Genomic DNA, 18186 nt, shown 5'->3' with positions numbered 1-18186 from the left:
GGGATCCGGGGCGATTCGACGGGATGGTGTGGGATCGGGCATGGGGAAAAACACAGACAATTCCAATGAATATACAGTTCTCAATCCCTCTAAGGCGCCAAGCACACACACACACACACACACACACACACACACACACACACACACACACACACACACACACACACACACACACACACACACACACACACACACACACACACACACACACACACACACACACAACGTAGCTATTTCTGGTGGGCAGGCTGGATCGTGGTGTGGACGCAACTGTCCCTGGATCGGCATCGGACGAGCTGGCCTTGTCTCGTCAGGGGGGCTGGAGAAACCGTCGTGCTGTCGACCTCCTGGTCTTGGCCCAAGTCCGCTCACAGCCGCCAGGGAACCAGTTCTGGCTTTTAGTTGCGACCAGGAGAGGGAGGCAGGTCCGCCTGCCGTTCGACCCCGTACTCCGAGTCAGCAGAACCCCAGAGCCAACCAAGGTGAGGCACGAGGCTCGGCAAGGCTCCAAGACACGATCAAGAACACGATCGATTCAGCACAACAACAAGGACGCTCTCTGCCGCCACAGGGAACCACACCAAAAAAACACAATCTTTTGGTTGTAATCTTCTTCCTCTTCCTTTTCGACCCCGAACGGAACCTTTTTATCCTTCTGTCCTCGTCACTTCAATCGAGCCGTTTATTGGCCCACCACCATCGCCTTCCGCCAATCGTGATCACGGGGCGGAGCCATCCGCTGCACTGTCCTGTGACGTCACGGCCAGTCTCCAGGGACTACTAAAAGGGGTTTACGCAGACATCCTTACCCTATCCCGTGTCCCTATCTAATTATGTGACAATTATCATTTCCCCCCTTGAAGAAATGAACATTTACGAGACAACTTATCACCACTGAATTGCTACTTATTACATCGAGATCCTGGTAAACTCGAACAGCATGGCATACCTAATTAAACATCCTAATTACCCTTTGAATGCATACCCCCCCCTCAAACGTAACACTGCCCCCTCCTCTGGTACCGCAGCTCCTGCAAGGTATATCACAGGCGCTACCGTACCAGCCTTAACACTTACTGACTCACACCTAATTAACCTAACGAAATAAAGTAGGAGGGGCAATGGGCAGCGAGTCACAGCTAACTTACCTATCCTGCTTAATGTACTACCCCCTTATGGCCTTATCCTCGCCTAAACAATCATTCGTTTTTTTTGTTTTTTTATTTTATTTTATTACATGAGAGCACTGAGCGAAGTTGCACTCCATCCTCCGGATCATCGCTCTTGCCCAGCACTCTTCCAGTGATCTGGGGAGGGGAAACAAAAGGATCCACAAAAACACAACACTTATACTTTATATTCCTACTCTAAGCCTTAACGACACTATTCACAGGATATTTACACTTGACCGCCTCCCCCAGTGGATGCTAATAGACCCAGCGTTACCTGGGGAGCCAATTTTCAAATTTGCTTGCCCCAAAATTATGCGGACATCATGCCCTTGCTGCACCTGTCAAGTTGTGCGGGATCGAGTGGGACTCACACATCTTCACAACACTCACACCATGGTCATCATCACATTTCTAGGTCATGGTCCTCATTTTAATCATGCAGGCTGAATCCCGTCGTGGCCGTGGGGTGGGTTACCACAAGTGGATGCGTGGGGGCATCTCAGGTGCAACCATGCCCACAGGTAAGCTTTAGTCCAACCCGGACGTTTCTCCGCCCCGCTCCCTTTGATTCCCTCCCCCCCCCCCGGTAGCCATCAGCTCTAATCCCGTACAACACTCTGGAAGGGGTCTCACTGGCTCCTCTGGCCTTCCTGGGTCGCCAAGGTCCTACCCGCCTTGGTCGCCCAACCAGACCCTCTCCCAGTTGCCTCCAGACACTGTCACCATTAGCCACCAGGTGGTGAATCTCCTTGAAGGGGGTCGCAATTCACGCTCACCGTGAGCTTCAGCAATCCCTGTGGACAAGCACATCATCCCCACCCACAAAACCCACATGACTCCCCCACCCCATCGGCCTTACATGTGACACCTGCATTTCTAACACTTCGCCGACCATGACCTTCCCTATTACCACACCATGTCCAATAAAAAATCAATGTGTGCACCATACATTTCACTTCTTAACTTAAAACAACTCACACAGCACTTCTCACCCGATCCACGCACCAGCCATTGGACAGCCACCCGTGCCCGCTTTGTTACCAATTACCCACTGTCCCGATTGTCACTCTAAAACCCAGCAGAACTTACAAACCCATGCCAATTTTCCCACAATTCATTTTTTTTTTCCACAAAAGGAGGCACTTCGCCACAATCTCACCAGCCGTGCATGGCCCTATATGCTCAGCCCGATCTAGTCTCCCGGACCCCGGACAGTGATCTCCGGACCCGACCTGTGAAAGGGCATCTCGGATAGACCTGGCGGTTCAGCAGGAGGATTCATCCTCTCCGGGCTTGAAAGTATTGGAGGGTCTCTCCATCGCCGGGTACCGGCAATATCGTTGCATGTGTCCTCTTCGCCCGCACCGGAAACAACTCCCCATAAAAGGCCCCCGTGGGTATCGGTGTAATGTCTCTTCCGGTTCCGGACCCCCTCGGCCATAATCGAATTGCTCTATTGGCTGGGCTGGACCCCGCCGCTTTGGCGCACCAACTACCGAATTACCCCTTATCAAACTTAACAGTTTCTGGCAAATTTCCTGAAACATTTGGGTAATGCCAATTTCTCCCAGCCCCCCTCCCTGATCCTGGATCTCCGCCTGTCGGATCGTCACCGATGGCCTCTCTGGAACCCGACCCGGCCGACTCCACGAGGCCAGCCTGGCCGCGCACTCGGCCGCTTGGTGAACGGTGGGTGGATCCTGTAACTCCACTAGCGCTCGGACCTCAGGGTCAGGAAGAGCAGCTAAAAATTTCTCGAGTGCCAGTCTGTCCCACGCCTCCACTGTAAGGTCCCGATACGCGATCCTGACTGATTGGTAAATGTCCTGTGCCAGCTCCTGCACTGTCTCACCCGGCTTTAATCTGCGGTGCTGGAGCTGGGCCCGCACCAGATCACAGTTTGCCGCAAACCCAAAGCGACGGCTCAACGCCTCGCAAATGTGGGAGCTGGTCAACATCCCCTCCGCGATCACATTTAACACATCTGCGGTTGGTCCCCGCAACGTTGCCACCAAATTCCCTGTACGTTCCCGCTCATTCCACCCGTTTAGTCGGGAAATGCACTCAAATTGCGTCAGAAAAGCTTCAACGCTCCCTGACCCGTCGAAATTTACCAGGGGGATCACTTTTACGGTGGCCCGCTTCTCAGTTTCTCCCTTGTCCGAATCCAGCCCAAGGATCAAACACCCTTGTGGCTGTGTATCCAATTTCGGAGCCCACTGTGGCCAAAGATGTTTTGTGGTGAGGGTCTCATGGGTCAATTTTTCCTCCTGTTCCAAACGTTGAATGGACCGATTCAGCTCTTCCCGCAGGATCTTCTGGGCCCGCACAACCTCCTCCAAGGCTCCGTCGCGAGTTTGTAGCTGCTCCTCAACCAACCCGGACACTCTACTTACAAAAGACGGCTCTACCAGGCCTTTATCCAAGACTTCATCTTGGCTCATAATTTTATCTTGTTTTTCCAAACGAGCCTCCAATCCTTTTACCTCCTCCGCCAAATTCATCCCTTGCTTCCTCAGCTCTCCCCACTCTTCAACTTGCAGCTGCATACGAGCATCCACACAGGCACGATGACGTTCCAGGCTTTCATCCACTTTATCAACCCGAATGTTCGTTGCATCAATTTTATCTACCAATTTTTTCCGTATACTTTCCCCCTCCAATGTAATTTCTACCTTTGTTTCCTCCAATCTATCCTCGAATTTACTTTGTATTTCTCCCAATTTAACATCCACACACTCCTGCATCTCAGTTTTCATTTTCTCCATCTTTTCTCCCAATTCATCCCTCATTAAATCAATCCATGCACCCAGCTGTACCCCCATTACCCCCAATTGATCTGTCATTTCTGCCCCCTGTGCCGTCATTTTTGCCATTTGTGCCGTCATTTCTGCCCTCTGTGCCGTCATTTCTGCCCTCTGTGTCACGAATTGATTTTCCATTTGTGCCGTCATTTCTGCCATTTGTGCCCCCTGTGCCGTCATGTCTGCCCTCTGTGTCACGAATTGATTTTCCATTTGTGCCGTCATTTCTGCCCTCTGTGTCACGAATTGATTTTCCATTTGTGCCGTCATTTCTGCCATTTGTGCCCCCTGTGCCGTCATTATTGCCCCCTGTGCTGTAATTGCACTCATTAAACGTTCCAACATTGTCCAGATCGTCATCGTGCCGGTTTCCGGCGCTGCCGGCTCCGTTACGGGCGATGAAGCACGGTCCACGCTCGGAATGGGGGAGGTTCCAACCCTACCCCCGTCTCTCCCCTCTTCCCCCGACTCGCTGCCAGACACGTGGCCTTCCTCCTCAAACATCTGCACATCCGCCATGGTGCAGAAGTCCCGTTTGCCGCCAATTAATTGAAACTTGAAATATCCCGCCAAAATTTTCCCGCGCTCGTGCGCTTTTCTGTAGTAATTTTAGATTCCAATTCGTGGAGAGATTTTAATCCTGGTATATAATTTAGAGGGGTTCGAACATCCAACACCCTGACACCAATGTGACGTCCACGGGACTTGAACAGTCCCGCCAACGTAGAATGAGCCGAAACGATGGAGGCGGTTTATTTGTTTATAACCCAAACATGGCGGTTCTAATCGCTCTCCCGCAAACGGGACGAGGAAGGTGGCACGAGTCACTTTTCACTGAGTTGATGATGTTTATTTGTTTTTATTATTACCAGAAATAACAAGACTCGGCAAGAAGAGGGATCCGGGGCGATTCGACGGGATGGTGTGGGATCGGGCGTGGGGAAAAACACAGACAATTCCAATGAATATACAGTTCTCAATCCCTCTAAGGCGCCAAACACACACACACGCACACGCGCACACGCGCACACGCGCACACACGCACACACGCACACACGCACACACGCACACACGCACACACGCACACACGCACACACGCACACACACACACATACACATACACATACACATACACATACACATACACACACAAAACGTAGCTATTTCTGGTGGGCAGGCTGGACCGTGGTGTGGACGCAACTGTCCCTGGATCGGCGTCGGACGAGCTGGCCTTGCTCTCGTCAGGGGGGCAGGAGAAACCGTGGTGCTGTCGACCTCCTGGTCTTGGCCCAAGTCCGCTCACAGCCGCCAGGGAACCAGTTCTGGCGTCAAGTTGCGAGCAGGAGAGGGAGGCAGGTCCGCCCGCCGTTCGACCCCGTACTCAGTCAGCAGAACCCCAGAGCCAACCAAGGTGAGGCACGAGGCTCGGCAAGGCTCCAAGACACGATCAAGAACACGATCGATTCAGCACAACAACAAGGACGCTCTCTGCCGCCACAGGGAACCACACCAAAAAAACACGATCTTTTGGTTGTAATCTTCTTCCTCTTCCTTTTCGACCCCGAACAGAACCTTTTTATCCTTCTGTCCTCGTCACTTCAATCGAGCCGTTTATTGGCCCACCGCCATCGCCTTCCGCCAATCGTGATCACGGGGCGGAGCCATCCGCTGCACTGTCCTGTGACGTCACGGCCAGTCTCCAGGGACTACTAAAAGGGGTTTACGCAGACACCCTTACCCTATCCCATGTCCCTATCTAATTACGTGACAATTATCATTTCCCCCCTTGAAGAAATGAACATTTACGAGATAACATATCACCACTGAATTGCTACTTATTACATCGAAATCCTGGTAAACTCGAACAGCATGGCATACCAAATTCAACATCCTAATTACCCTTTGAATGCATACCCCCCCCCTCAAATGTAACAATATATATATATATATATATATATATATATATATATATATATATATATATATATATATATATATATATTGTTGTGGTTACCAAATTCGCAAACCACCATTCAGGTCCCTTAGGTGAGGTATCTCGGTAAGTGCATGTGTAGTTAGGCCCAAACCCGTTGTCTAGTGGGAATACATGTCATTTATACGTGCTGCGACTCTTCAGGATAGCCGTTTTTCTTTTACTATCTTTATTTTGGACCAACCGCCATGATCACAACCACAACATCAACCACCAACCACACCACCGCTTCACCACAACCGCCACGACCTTCACGTCACACCTCGCAACCGTAGCATCGCCACCGTTCCTGCCCCGCTGTGGGTACCGGTGTTGGACTCATGCAGAACGCGCGTCGAAAAAACGTGTACAAAATCACGGATTTTGTGCTTCAAAAACGGATCAAAAACGACACACGCCCACTTTTTGCCGTCCAATCGGTGAGCGAGGGGCGAATTGGCCCCGCCCCCAGGGCGATCGATATATGCAAATTTGTGGATCAAAAAGCCTTCACGCCCACTTTTTCTCGGGCCAATGGGGAGCGAGGTGAAAGGTCAAAGGGAGGGGGTCAAAGGCGAAGTTACGGGGGGATAAAAGGACGGTGTTCGTCAGTCACCAAAGAAGGAGAACGAGAACGAAGAAGGAGAACGAGAACGGAGAGGAGAGGAGAACGAGAACGAGAGAGAGTCGCAAACGAGAACAAGAAGGAGTCAGCAGGACGAGAACGAGAAGGAGAACGAGAACGAGAAGGAGTCGGAACGGAGGGGACGAGTGTGGAAGTCTGGAGCCCGAAGCCTGCAGTGGCTGGAGAAGCTGAAGAGAGTCGGACGAGGGAGGGGGTGCTTGCGTCGGTGCCAGGAGCTGCACGCCCGAGGGAGGCCGGCAGCGCGACCTGGCCGAGGTGGAGACGCACACCAGGGATAATAAAGATCCTCTATACCCCGAGCATCAGCAACCCCCTCCTGTTTCCCCCCGCGCTGAGATAGTGTGACCAAGGGGGCCCCGTTCCCACCCCCTGCCAGGCACTGTCCACGAGGCCCGCGGGTTGCGGGGCCATCGCCGCTCCGCGTCTCATCACCAGACGGGTAGGCCCGACCCGGTCTCGGCCTCAGGCCGCCTCATTCTTGAGGTATTTCTTTTCCTTGGTTTTGGGTATGTGTTGTCGGCGCCGTCTGTGAAGTAGAATTGTATAAGTGTTGCCGTGTGCTCGGTAGTCGGTATTAGCTCTGCACTGTGTTTTCACTTTTATGTTTGCTTTTTGTGTAAATGGAATTGTGTTTTCTTTTTTTGTGTGCATTTGGTGGAATTGTATTTGTGTGCTTTCCGTTCGTCGCGAATAAATGTGCTTTATTGTTGAACTGTTCTCCCGCTTCGCTTCGTCTTTTCCCCCATTGAACCCTCATCTTGCTTCACGTAAAGGGTTGGTAGTGGGCTGAATACGCCCGATAATTAATCGAACCGTCGAGGTCGACGATAACACCGCTCGGTTATTCTGATAGTACGGAACGGGTCGCTTAAGTGGCCCGTGTCCGAAGTCGACCTGCGGCGAGGTGCGATCGCCCGGTCTACCCTCCGCGTGGGTACTTAGGTAGGTCGAATTTGGCGAGCAACCCTATCCCACGTGGGGGCTGATTGGCTCGATCGCGGTGAGACCGAAAGGTCCACCCGTGACTGGTTCCCGGCGTTAGTCCGAGAGGGTCACGACTGGATTGTCCGTCCGGTGGGCGACGTGCCGCGATTCGAGTTACGTGGCCGTCGCACGCCGGCGGGCGCGAAAACCGCAACAATATATATATATATATATATATATATATATATATATATATATATATATATATATATATATATATATATATATATATATATATATATATATTGTTACGGCTGTGGAAATTCGCAGTACACCAGAAAGGGCCCTCAAGTGAGATATCTTCATAGGTACATGTGTCGTTTGCCCAAACCCGTTGTATAGAGGGAATTTATGTGATCCATTCGGGCTGCGATCCTTTGAGTTAGGTGTTTTTCTTTTTCTATCTTTTATTTCAAACACACAACATTTCAACAACCACGCCATCTCCATCAGAGCGCCAACCACACTGCAACCAAGCTACTACATCTTCGCCACTACGTCCGCTTCCGAATGGCAAACAAGGGCGCCAAGGAAGGAGCTGTGAGGACGCGCGGGTTTTCCAGCCTGTTTTTCCCGCCATTTTCCCCCCGCTTGGTGTGAAGGAAGAGGGGAGGGCAGCTTGCTGCCGATTGGTGGATGACCAGCGTGAGGCGGTCGGGGAGATGGAACGCCCCTCTTCGAGAACCCTCTCGAAGGAGGGTGGAGCCGAAAACGGGGGCGGAGTGAAGGGCGGAGCCCCAGGCTATTAAAGTCGGACACAGGCGGCGTGCTTTTGGTGCTCTTGCTCACTTAGTCTTCTTCTCTCTCTTCCGGCTTGCTCTTCCTCTTCGTCCCCTCTGCGTGGTGGCCGCTGGCCTGGTCTTCTGTGGTGCGGTCCCGAGACAGAGCATCTGCCATTCCCCACACCACGGCCTCGAGCAACCACGTTTCCCCCCTCCCCCTTTCTATCCCTGCTGAGATGGCGCCGGAAACCCCGTCCATGGCGTCGAGCGGCCAACACGTGCCGGCGCGAGGCACGCCGGTGAGGACTCGCCTACCACGCCAGGGATCAGAGTCGCGGCCAGGCTGCACCACGCATAAGGATGTGGGAGAGGGACTCGACGGCCCAAAGGGAAGTCAACATTTTCTTTTCAGGGTTTTTGTATGGATCTTGTGGCGCCGTGTCTCTTAAAGTAGAACTGTTTAAGTGTTGCCGTGTGTACGCGTATTCGGTTGTAGCTCTGCATTGTTACTTTTGTTTTGGCTGTTATGTGCATTTTGATTTTGTGTGGCTGTATATACGTGCTTTCCGTGTGCCGGGAAATAAAATGCTTGCTTGTTGAACTGTGACCGTTTCACTTTGTCTTTTCTCTATTGACCCTCCATCTTGCTTCACGTGAGGGGTTTGTAGTGGGTGCAACAACCCGGTAATTAATCTGAACCGTCCAGGTCGACGATAACACCGCTCGATTATCCTGATAGTACGGAACGGGCCGCCCAAGCGGCTCGTGTCCGGAGTCGACCTGCGGCGAGGTACGATCGCCCGGTTTACCATCCGCCTGGGTACTTAGGTAGGTCGAGTTTGGCGAACAACCCTATCCTACACGGGTGACCGATTGGCACGATTGTGGTGAGGTCGAAAGGCCCACCCGTGACTAGCTCCCGGCGTTGGTCCGAGAGGGTCACGACAGAATTGTCTCTCCGGTGGGCGACTTGCCGCGATTCGAGTTACGCGGCCGTTCGCACGCCGGCGGGCGCGAATTCGCAACACTGGCGTCAGGTCGTGGGATACGAACCCATCCCCCTCTTCACAACACTGGTGTCAGAGAGCGGGAAACGAACTCTCCCGTCTCCAACGAAATTCATGGGAATCGGTTCAGGGGTGAGAGGAGCGACCCCACCCCCCCCTGTTCCCTCCAAATTACGAGCAATTTGAATTAACCCCTTACGAGAAATAAGATGGAGTCTCAAGGTGAACGGGTGCCGGGGGTATTAGGTATGCCTTTAGATGTATTGATAGAATCCATGGTCGAGGACGCCTTCGCCATGCGGTTTGGACCCGTATCAGAAAATTGTAATCAGTGGGGGAGCTCACCCTCATATTCTGAGCACGAACTTTGCCGGCAAACGGAGTTGCAAGATGGCGGCGCGGCCGTACTTCAGCGCGGCACGAGGCATAAGCGGGCCGCTATTAATTGCGCTACGAACGGAACGACACGAGGCGAGCGCTCCCAACAACTGTTTCAAACCACGGGGTCATGGCAGCCAAGGCAGGGCGACGGCAGTACATTGCAGATTGAATTGGACGAGGCACAGGAACGAATTCGGGGTTGGAAAAGGACTTAACCAACGCAGACTGGGTTCATGAGGATTATGTGCACACGGAAGCACAACGATTGGCCGATGCACAGGAGCAAATTCAGGAGCTAGAAGAGGACTTAGCCAGCACAGTCGAGAAGCTACATAAGGAAACGACGTTAGTACATTGGTTGCATGGGTTTTTGCTACAAAAGGCGAGTGAACAGAATAAAAGGAAAGAGGAAGAGCAAATTAGTATCTCCCAGGATAGGAACAGCTTAGAGGAAGAATGGGAAAAAAAGTTGGAAGAAAAAAAATGCGAACACGACTTGGAAGTAAAGCAACTGAAGGAGGAGGTAGAAGAAGGACTGGAACAGACGATAAAAAGAAAACAGGAATGGCAGGAATTCCATAGGAAATTGCAGGAAATTGTGCAGGAAGTTGAGATCAACAAAGTGAAAGAAACAACGAGATTGGAGAAGGAAGAACGAGAGGAACAGTGGAATAAGAAACAAAAGGAACACGAATTGGAAATTCACCAACTAAAGGAGATGAGAAAGGAATTGGAAAAGAACGCTTCTGAGTTACAGAAACACCAAAACAAAGAGACGGAATTACAAAATGAGTTGAGGATGGTGAGAGAAGAAAGAACGACAGCAGAGAATGAAACGTTAAGGAACCACACTGAGCAGATTGAACAATTAGAAGCCAAATCAAAGTCGGAGTGTGCAGAGATGAGAAAGGAATTGGAAAAGAAAGCTTCTGAATTACAAAACGAGTTGAGGATGGTGAAAGAAGAAAGAACGACAGCGGAGAATGAAACGTTAAGGAACCACACTGCACATATCGAACAGCTGGAAGCGAAGGCCAGATTAAAGAATGAGATGCAAGAAAGAGTAATGATGGAAGAACGAATGAGACAGGAGAAAGAAATCAGTCAGTTGAAAGAAATGACGAGATTGCAGAAGGAGGAACAAGAAAGACAGTGGAATAGAAAACTGAAAGAGTATGAATTTGAAACTGAATGACAAAAGGAAAAGAATAGGTTGGAATACGAGGAGAAAGTGAAGGAGCAAGGAATGAAGCAGGAAGGAGAATTCAGGAGATGGAAGGACACAACGAGATTGGAGAAGGAAGAACGAGAGGAACTGTGGAATAGAAAACAACAAGAACATGAATTTGAGATCAACTAATTGAAGGAAACTATGAGGTTGGAGAATGAGGGACAGGGGGTGAAAGAAATTAAAAAAGAAAGACAAGAACAATTGAAAAAGAAAGCAAGGTTGAGGTATGCAGAGATAATGGAAGAACAATGAACGAAACAGCAAAAGGAGATGAGCCAATTGCAAGAAACAATGAGATTGGAGAGTAAAGAACGTGAGAGACTGTGGGATAGAAAACAAAAACAAAATGAGGTTGAAATTAATGAACTCAAGGAGAGAGCAAAATGTGAGTCCACGGAGATCGAAAAACTCCGGAAAGAGAATGAACAACTCAAAAAGCTCCGAGAGGAAGAACGACTCAAATGGGAAGGAAAAAGGAACCAGGAAGAAACAGAAATAGGGAACAAGGAGAGAAAATGTAGAGACGCGGGAGATAGAAAAAATAGAGGAGAGACTGTATGATAAAGACGGGGTAAAAGGAACGGAACACACACACACAGAGTTAGCGAGGCTTAATGGGGGTGAGCTTGCAGACTGTCTCGTGACCCGGTGCAAGCAGCTGGATGGCTTCCTTCGGGAACGGAGGGAGACGCTATTCTCCCTTGAAGCGAGTCACGACCAGGTGGGTTCGGTCGTGCCAGGCGGAGTCGAGGGGGCGACTGCTGCGAACGGGTGCACAAGGAGCTTGGGGGGTATAGAGGCCCCGGGAACACTTGTGGGGACACGAATCCCCAGTGTGGTTGTGCAGGTGTGTCTGATTGCGAGTGTGCGGAGATGCGTGCTTTCCGGCACGCATTGTGCGAGTGAGACCCCCTGTGTGGGTGAGAGGGTCCGTATGAGAGACAGTGTGTGTAAGAGCGGTACATAAGGGAGATGACAGTGGGCATGCGTGAGCATGCAGTCGCGTCTCCCAGGGTGAGTGGAATGTCGTGGTGTGGGAGTCTCGTGACGCGCGGGAGTTTGAGCGCGTGTGCCGAAAGGAGACGGAGACGACTGCGACAATTGAGAGACAAGGGCCGGGTAGCGGCCGTAGCTGTATTGGGCACTGCGCCAGGTTCACCCAGCGGCGAGCGCGAGGTCCGTGCTGTGCACGCACGAGGCCGCCACGTGCTCGCTTGCGGGAGTGAAGCCCGGTCCGGAAACGCCCGCCGTGGATGTTGCCGATCCCGCGACGGACAAAGTTTAGGCAGGATTTCGGATTTGGACCGGATGGGTTCTCCACGCGGGCGTGTGTTAAGCTCCAACGGGCAGAGCACATGTGTTCGTGTGGGGAACCCATCGAGACGCGAGGCTTGTGTTTTTTTATTCACCGGGTGACGTCATGGCTGCGTGCATGGTTGTAATCCGGCAAGAGGGTGAATCCCTGCCGGATGGTGCCGTCCAAGAGGGACGATTGACGCGAACAGCTGCCATGACGTCACGCCACAGGTGTGCGGCTGTGAATTGCTGCACTGGTGCGCAGGTTGCGAGTTGCCGCGCTGCTGTTGCGCGTAATTGAGGAAAAAAAAAAGCAAGCCTCGCTTTCGGGTGAACAGGATTCCCGGGGCAAGGGGTGGAAGATCCCCTTGGCCTGGGCACCGGATGGAACGAGTTAGGGGGAAGGGTTACCATAGCTCGATCGGCTTCATGGGGCAGGGGTAAGTCCTCATGGGGCCCGTGGAATGGATTAGGCAGAGGGATTTAGGTCAGATTTAGGATGGGAAATGTAAATTGATTAGACAGTGACAGACTTTGGATGTGTAGTGGGGACGTAGCTTAGCTACGTAGTGTTAAAAGGAACGTGCTATAGTGTAAGGGATGACGTGGGAGCACGAGTTAGTTGGGGGATGTAGTCAGCAGGATGGCAGGGAGTCAGCGGTGTGTGTTGAAGAGTTGCGAGGTGAGAACATGTTGAGTGAGTGAGGTCAGCGGGTCTGTGTGAATGGAGCGATTGTGGAATGCATGGTGCGAGGAGTGACTCCCGCCCAAGGGACCCCGGGGTCAGTGTAGAGTGAGTTTGTGGGTTCGCGAAATTGGAAAATGGAGGTCGTTTTGTTGTTGGTGGGGAAGTAGGCTCGAAACCCATTTGGAGGGGTGCAGGAGCCCTGTTGACGGGCTGGGAGCGTGGCTGCGAAAGGTGAGTATCGCTGAGTCGGTACCCCGGGCACCGGGCTAGTCGGCCGTGGTAGGCCAAGGGCCCATGGGGGGCCGGGATAGCGTCGTGGGCACGAGTGCGCCCGCATGGTGCGGGGACCCAGGGCGCCATTTGCCGTGTGGGCAGTGTTGTGGGCACGGGTGACCCTCGGAAAGGGGCCTGGGAAGCCAGCCTGCCACGTGAGCGTTTCAGGGGAGTCGCCAGGGAGGGCACTCCCCGGTGTTTAGGGAGCTGGTAGGCTCAGAGGCAGTTTAGTGCCCGGGGGTGCCATAGCTGGAGAATCGGCAGAGGGTAGTGCCTGCCAAGGGAGCCACGCGTCCCAGCCATGAGACCGTATGAGGGCACGGAAAGAAAATTGGGGGGCGAGGCCGGAAATTCAGAGGACACCAACACAGGCGACGGGAATCTGGGTTGATAGAACCAATAGTTTAAGCGAGAGGCGCTTGTTGAAAGCCCCGGGGTAGTTTAAGAGTTAATGGTTAGGGTAGATTAGGAAGTGTACCCCTCCACACCTCCCATCCCTTCGCTTACGTTGTGGGCTGCTGGACCCACTTTGGGTTGAAGATCGCTAAAGTCTGGGGAGGCCATCTTGAGGCTTGAGTTGGGCCTCGACGCAGGACGCTAGCTCTCCCTTATTCCCCTCCGGGAAGGGAACGTAGGGGTTGGGAGTAGGCTAGTAGACGATAGGTTAGCCGAACAAGGACGATTAAGGGGGTCAGGGGACGAATTATAGTGGGGAGGAATAAAAAGAAAATAAAGCAAAAAAGTAAAAGATAAGTTGGGGCTAAATTGGGTTTTGACAAATTAAGGGAGTGGGTATTGACAGTGACAGGCAAAGGCGATAGGTGGGAGGGAGACAGGTAGGTAGGTCCGAGCCCGCCTTCTGAGTGGCCAGCACCATCGCACTCCCTCCATGAAACTGCACTGCAAGGCAAAGGCCGGCTAACTTCATCGGCAGCTGTTGTTTTGCTGCGAGGCCTGTACCGGCCAGATCGTCTGCAGCTGCTGTGCTTCAAGGCCTGTGCCGGCCAGTTCATCTGCCAGCTGTTTTTGCTGCAAGGCCTGTGCCGGTCGATCGTCTGTCGGCCGTTTTTACTGCAAGGCCTGTGCCGGCCAGTTCGTCTGCCGGCTGTGTTTGCCTGCAACGGCCTTGTTCTGCAGGCTGTGTTTGCCTGCTGCCTTTGCCATGCCATGCCCACTGCCCACGAGCCCACCAGCCCCATTCTGTTCTGCATTGCCCCCCCCCTTGTTCATTGCCATGTGCGCCAGGATTGTCGCAAGCTGCAAGAACTGCTCTGATGGCAGCTGCAACGCGGGACTGCACCAGCAGCCCGTGCGCCGTGTTTTGTTTCCGTCCATCCATCCGTTGTGCTCATTGCGTGTGCCACTTGGGCTGGCAGGGAGACTGCATTTGCGCAGCCTACGCGCCGTTGTTCGCTGCGCTCATTTAAAAGGGGGAGGCCTTGGACTGCGTGTGAGCAGCCGGCCACGTTCCCTGTTACCTACATTGCGTGAGCCAGGGACTGCATGCGAGCAGCCTGGCTCTCTGCAAACTGTTTTTCTCTTTGCAGAGTCCATTGATCCTGGGCCATGGCTTTGTGTATAATTTGTAAGTTAAGGTTAAGATGTACTGTAAATATGAGTGCGCCCCCGGCAAGTCTATCTTAGCGCCGGCAATTTTATTTAAGTCGTCTGAGTGAGTGGGTTTGTTTCGTTAGTTACTCAGCCCTCAGGTTATTTATTTTGGGGACACGAATACCATGAATGTCGCACTCAGGGATCCGTAGGTAAAACGTACAAGGGGAGAATTACACATGATGGCACACGAGAATTTGACGACTCAGGACGAGTCTATAAAAAGGGGAGGGGGTGGTGTTATGGCTGTGGAAATTCGCATTACACCATAAAGGGCGCTCAGGTGAGATATCTTCATAGGTACATGTGTCGTTAGCCCAAACCTGTTGCATAGAGGGAATTTATGTGATCCATTCAGGCTGCGATCCTTTGAGTTCGGTGTTTTTCTTTTTCTATCTTTTATTTCAAACACACAACATTTCAACAACCACGCCATCCCCATCACAGCACCAACAACACTGCAACCACACCGCCTCCACCATCTACGCTACCACATCTTCGCCACTACGTCCGCTTCTGAACGGCAAACAAGGGCGCCAAGGAAGGAGCTGCGAGGACGCGCGGGTTTTCTCGCCTGTTTTTCCCGCCATTTTTCCCCGCGCTTGGTGTGAAAGAAGGAGGAAGGGCAGCTCTCCGCCGATTGGTGGATGACCAGTGTGAGGCGGTCGGGGTGAGGGAACGCCCCTCTTCGAGGACCCTCTCGAAGGAGGGTGGAGCTGAAAACGGGGGCGGAGTGAAGGGCGGAGCCCCGGGCTATTAAAGTGGGACACGGGCGGAGCGCTTTTGGTGCTCTTGCTCACTTCGTCTTCTTCTCTCTCTTCCGGCTCGCTCTTCCTCTTCGTCTCCTCTGCGTGGTGGCCGCTGGCCTGGTCTTCTGTGGTGCGGTCCTGAGACCCCGCTGGCGGGACGGGGCGTCTGCCATTCCCCACACCACGACCTCGAGCAACCACGTTTCCCCCCCCCCCTTTCTATCCACGCTGAGATAGCGCCAGAAACCCCGTCCGTGGCGTCAAGCGGCCAACACGTGCCGGCGCGAGGCACGCCGGTGAGGACTCGCCTACCACGCCAGGGATCGGAGTCGCGGCCAGGCGCGACCACGCCAACGGACGTGGGAGAGGGACTCATGGCCCAAAGGGAAGTCACCATTTTCTTTTGGGGTTTTTGTATGGATCTTGTGGTGCCATGTCTCATAAAGTAGAACTGTTTACATGTTGCCGTGTGTACGCGTATTCGGTTGTAGCTCTGCATTGTTACTTTTGTTTTGGCTGTTATGTGCATTTTGAATCTGTATGGCTGTATATACATGCTTTCCGTGTGCCGGGAAATAAAATGCTTGCTTGTTGAACTGTGCCCGTTTCGCTTTGTCTTTTCTCTATTGACCCTCCATCTTGCTTCACGTAAGGGGTTCGTAGTGGGTGCAACATCCCGGTAATTAATCTGAGCCGTCCAGGTCGACGATAACACCGCTCTGTTATCCCATTAGTACGGAACGGGCCGCCCAAGCGGCTCGTGTCCGGAGTCGACCTGCGGCGAGGTCGACTCAGGGGGGTGGACACTTAATAACCAAGATATTCTAATTTTGTATTTTTTATGTACAGTGGGACCCGCTTAATAGAATCACTTTGGGCCGGACAAATTTGATTCTAATAAGCAGGTGATTCTAATATCCGAGTTCACCAGAGTTGTGGAGTATCAAGCGGATCAAATGTCGAGTACACATACGGAGACAAATACTCAGCATTTAGTTTGATTTATATGACACACTTGCTCAAAACAATGTAACTTTCTACTGAAAATAAAACAATTACACGTACAGTACATATGTACTTTTCAAAGCAAAACAACATAGGTTTGTCAATGAGCCTACTCTGTAATGAAAAAATTGTCGATTGTTGCCTGCTTTAACGAGTCTGTGGCAATGGCGGTGACCTCCTTGTCAAGTTTGCGCAGGAAGGCCATGTCACTGAACCCATGTGATAGCAAACCAAGCCTGATCGTCTTAGCTGCAGACATCATTTCCTTGATGGTCGGGACAGAGATCTCCTCTTCCTCCTCTTCCTCCACTTTAGTGTCGGCGTCATAGTCTGCGTCAGTAGCAATTCCCATTTCGCGTTGGACTGCCGAAACGATGGCTTCGTCTGTGACATCATCGTCTGTGGTTTGGAGAGTGGCGTCCATGTTGACGAAGTCCTGCCATTGGTCGGGATCCATTTGAAGAGGGTTGGCTAACTCGTCGTCGTCATTGCTCTCGACCCTTTCGCCTTCGCTTGCCGCTCCGATAAAAATTCCTCCTTTGCGTCAGCAGTTCACTATGCCGGTAGTCTTCACATCATTCCAGGCTGCGTCCGTAAACAGCATAGCGTCGAGGATCGTTATCTTTTTCGCCAAGTCACTCGCTGTCATTGATCCATCCTCGTTGTCAATCTCAGTGAGCACTTTTCGTAGCATGGCACGGCGGTAATGAGCTTTGAATGAACGGATAATTCCCTGATCTAACGGTTGAAGAACAGAGGTTGTGTTCGGCGGGAGAAATGCCACAGTAATGTTCGACAGTTGAAGTGATTGGGGATGTGCCGGACAGTTGTCGATGAGAAGCAACGCTTTCTGGTCATGACGCCGAAGCTCGCGATTCCACTCATCGAGCCATTCAGTGAAGAGGAATCCTGTCATCCATGCGGAGGAATTGGCTCTGTAGCGAACTGGAATTGTTTTGAGGCCTTTGAAACACCGTGGATTCTTGCTTTTACCAATACCGAAAGGAGGACGCTGAGCACCAGTCATCGAGCAGCAAAAAAAGCACCGTGATTCTTTCCTTTGGCTTTTTCCCACCGCAGTGCTGATCTCCCTTGAAGAGGAACGTTTCGTCTGGTAAGGCCCGAAAATACAACCCGGTTTCGTCAGCATTCCAGATCTCATCAGCCGTGAAGCCTTCTACGAGATCCGGAAACACGTGGTCCAGCCATTGTTGTTTCCCTCCTACGTCAGCCGCCGCTGCCTCTCCGTGAAGTTTCTTGTGGACGATTCCATGTCTTTTCTTGAACCGGTCAATCCAGCCGTTTGTCGCACTGAACTTCTTGTTGTTGAACTTTTCCGCGAACTGAGCCGCTTTCTCCCGCATCAGAGGTCCAGAAAGCGGTGCTTCCTTTTCTCTAGAAGTTTGAATCCACTTGACCATTGCTGATTCGACATCGGGTGCGTTGCCGCTTCGCTTGTGTTTCTGAGAAGAAGACGAATCCACTTGACCTTTCAGAATGGCCTCTCGATCTTTCAGAATCTTGCATAGGATCGGCTGGTTAATTTCCAACTTGTCTGCAGCTTCTCGTTGGCTCATTCTGGGCAAAGCGTCATAGTCCCTCAGGATTTGTGCTTTATCAATGTTTGAACGATCCGTCCGCTTTC

General features: G+C 52.0%; 1 protein-coding gene across 1 annotated transcript; it reads left to right on the top strand.

Annotated features, from left to right (window-relative positions):
- Positions 1–9582: 9582 nt before the first annotated feature.
- Positions 9583–16102, top strand: LOC147030475 (uncharacterized). Its single transcript, XM_085872186.1, has 2 exons — positions 9583–9631; positions 9868–16102. Exons 1-2 carry the CDS (start codon positions 9583–9585, stop codon positions 10881–10883), a joined length of 1065 nt encoding a protein of 354 aa, XP_085728312.1. The 3' UTR covers positions 10884–16102.
- Positions 16103–18186: the final 2084 nt, after the last annotated feature.

Source organism: Eptatretus burgeri, chromosome 3, assembly GCF_056783735.1.
Source record: "Eptatretus burgeri isolate ZD-2024b chromosome 3, Ebu_testis_v1, whole genome shotgun sequence".
Classification (NCBI taxonomy): domain Eukaryota; kingdom Metazoa; phylum Chordata; class Myxini; order Myxiniformes; family Myxinidae; genus Eptatretus; species Eptatretus burgeri.
Note: the sequence above shows the minus strand (reverse complement) of the source record. Positions and strands in the feature narration are given on the sequence as shown.

Bases quoted from the DNA above. Each gene is read 5' to 3' on its own strand.
- LOC147030475 (XM_085872186.1), top strand. From the start codon at position 9,583: ATGGTCGAGGACGCCTTCGCCATGCGGTTTGGACCCGTATCAGAAAAT. The intron at 9,632-9,867 runs GTAATCAGTGGG...GAATTGGACGAG, and splicing joins TGGACCCGTATCAGAAAATT to GCACAGGAACGAATTCGGGG.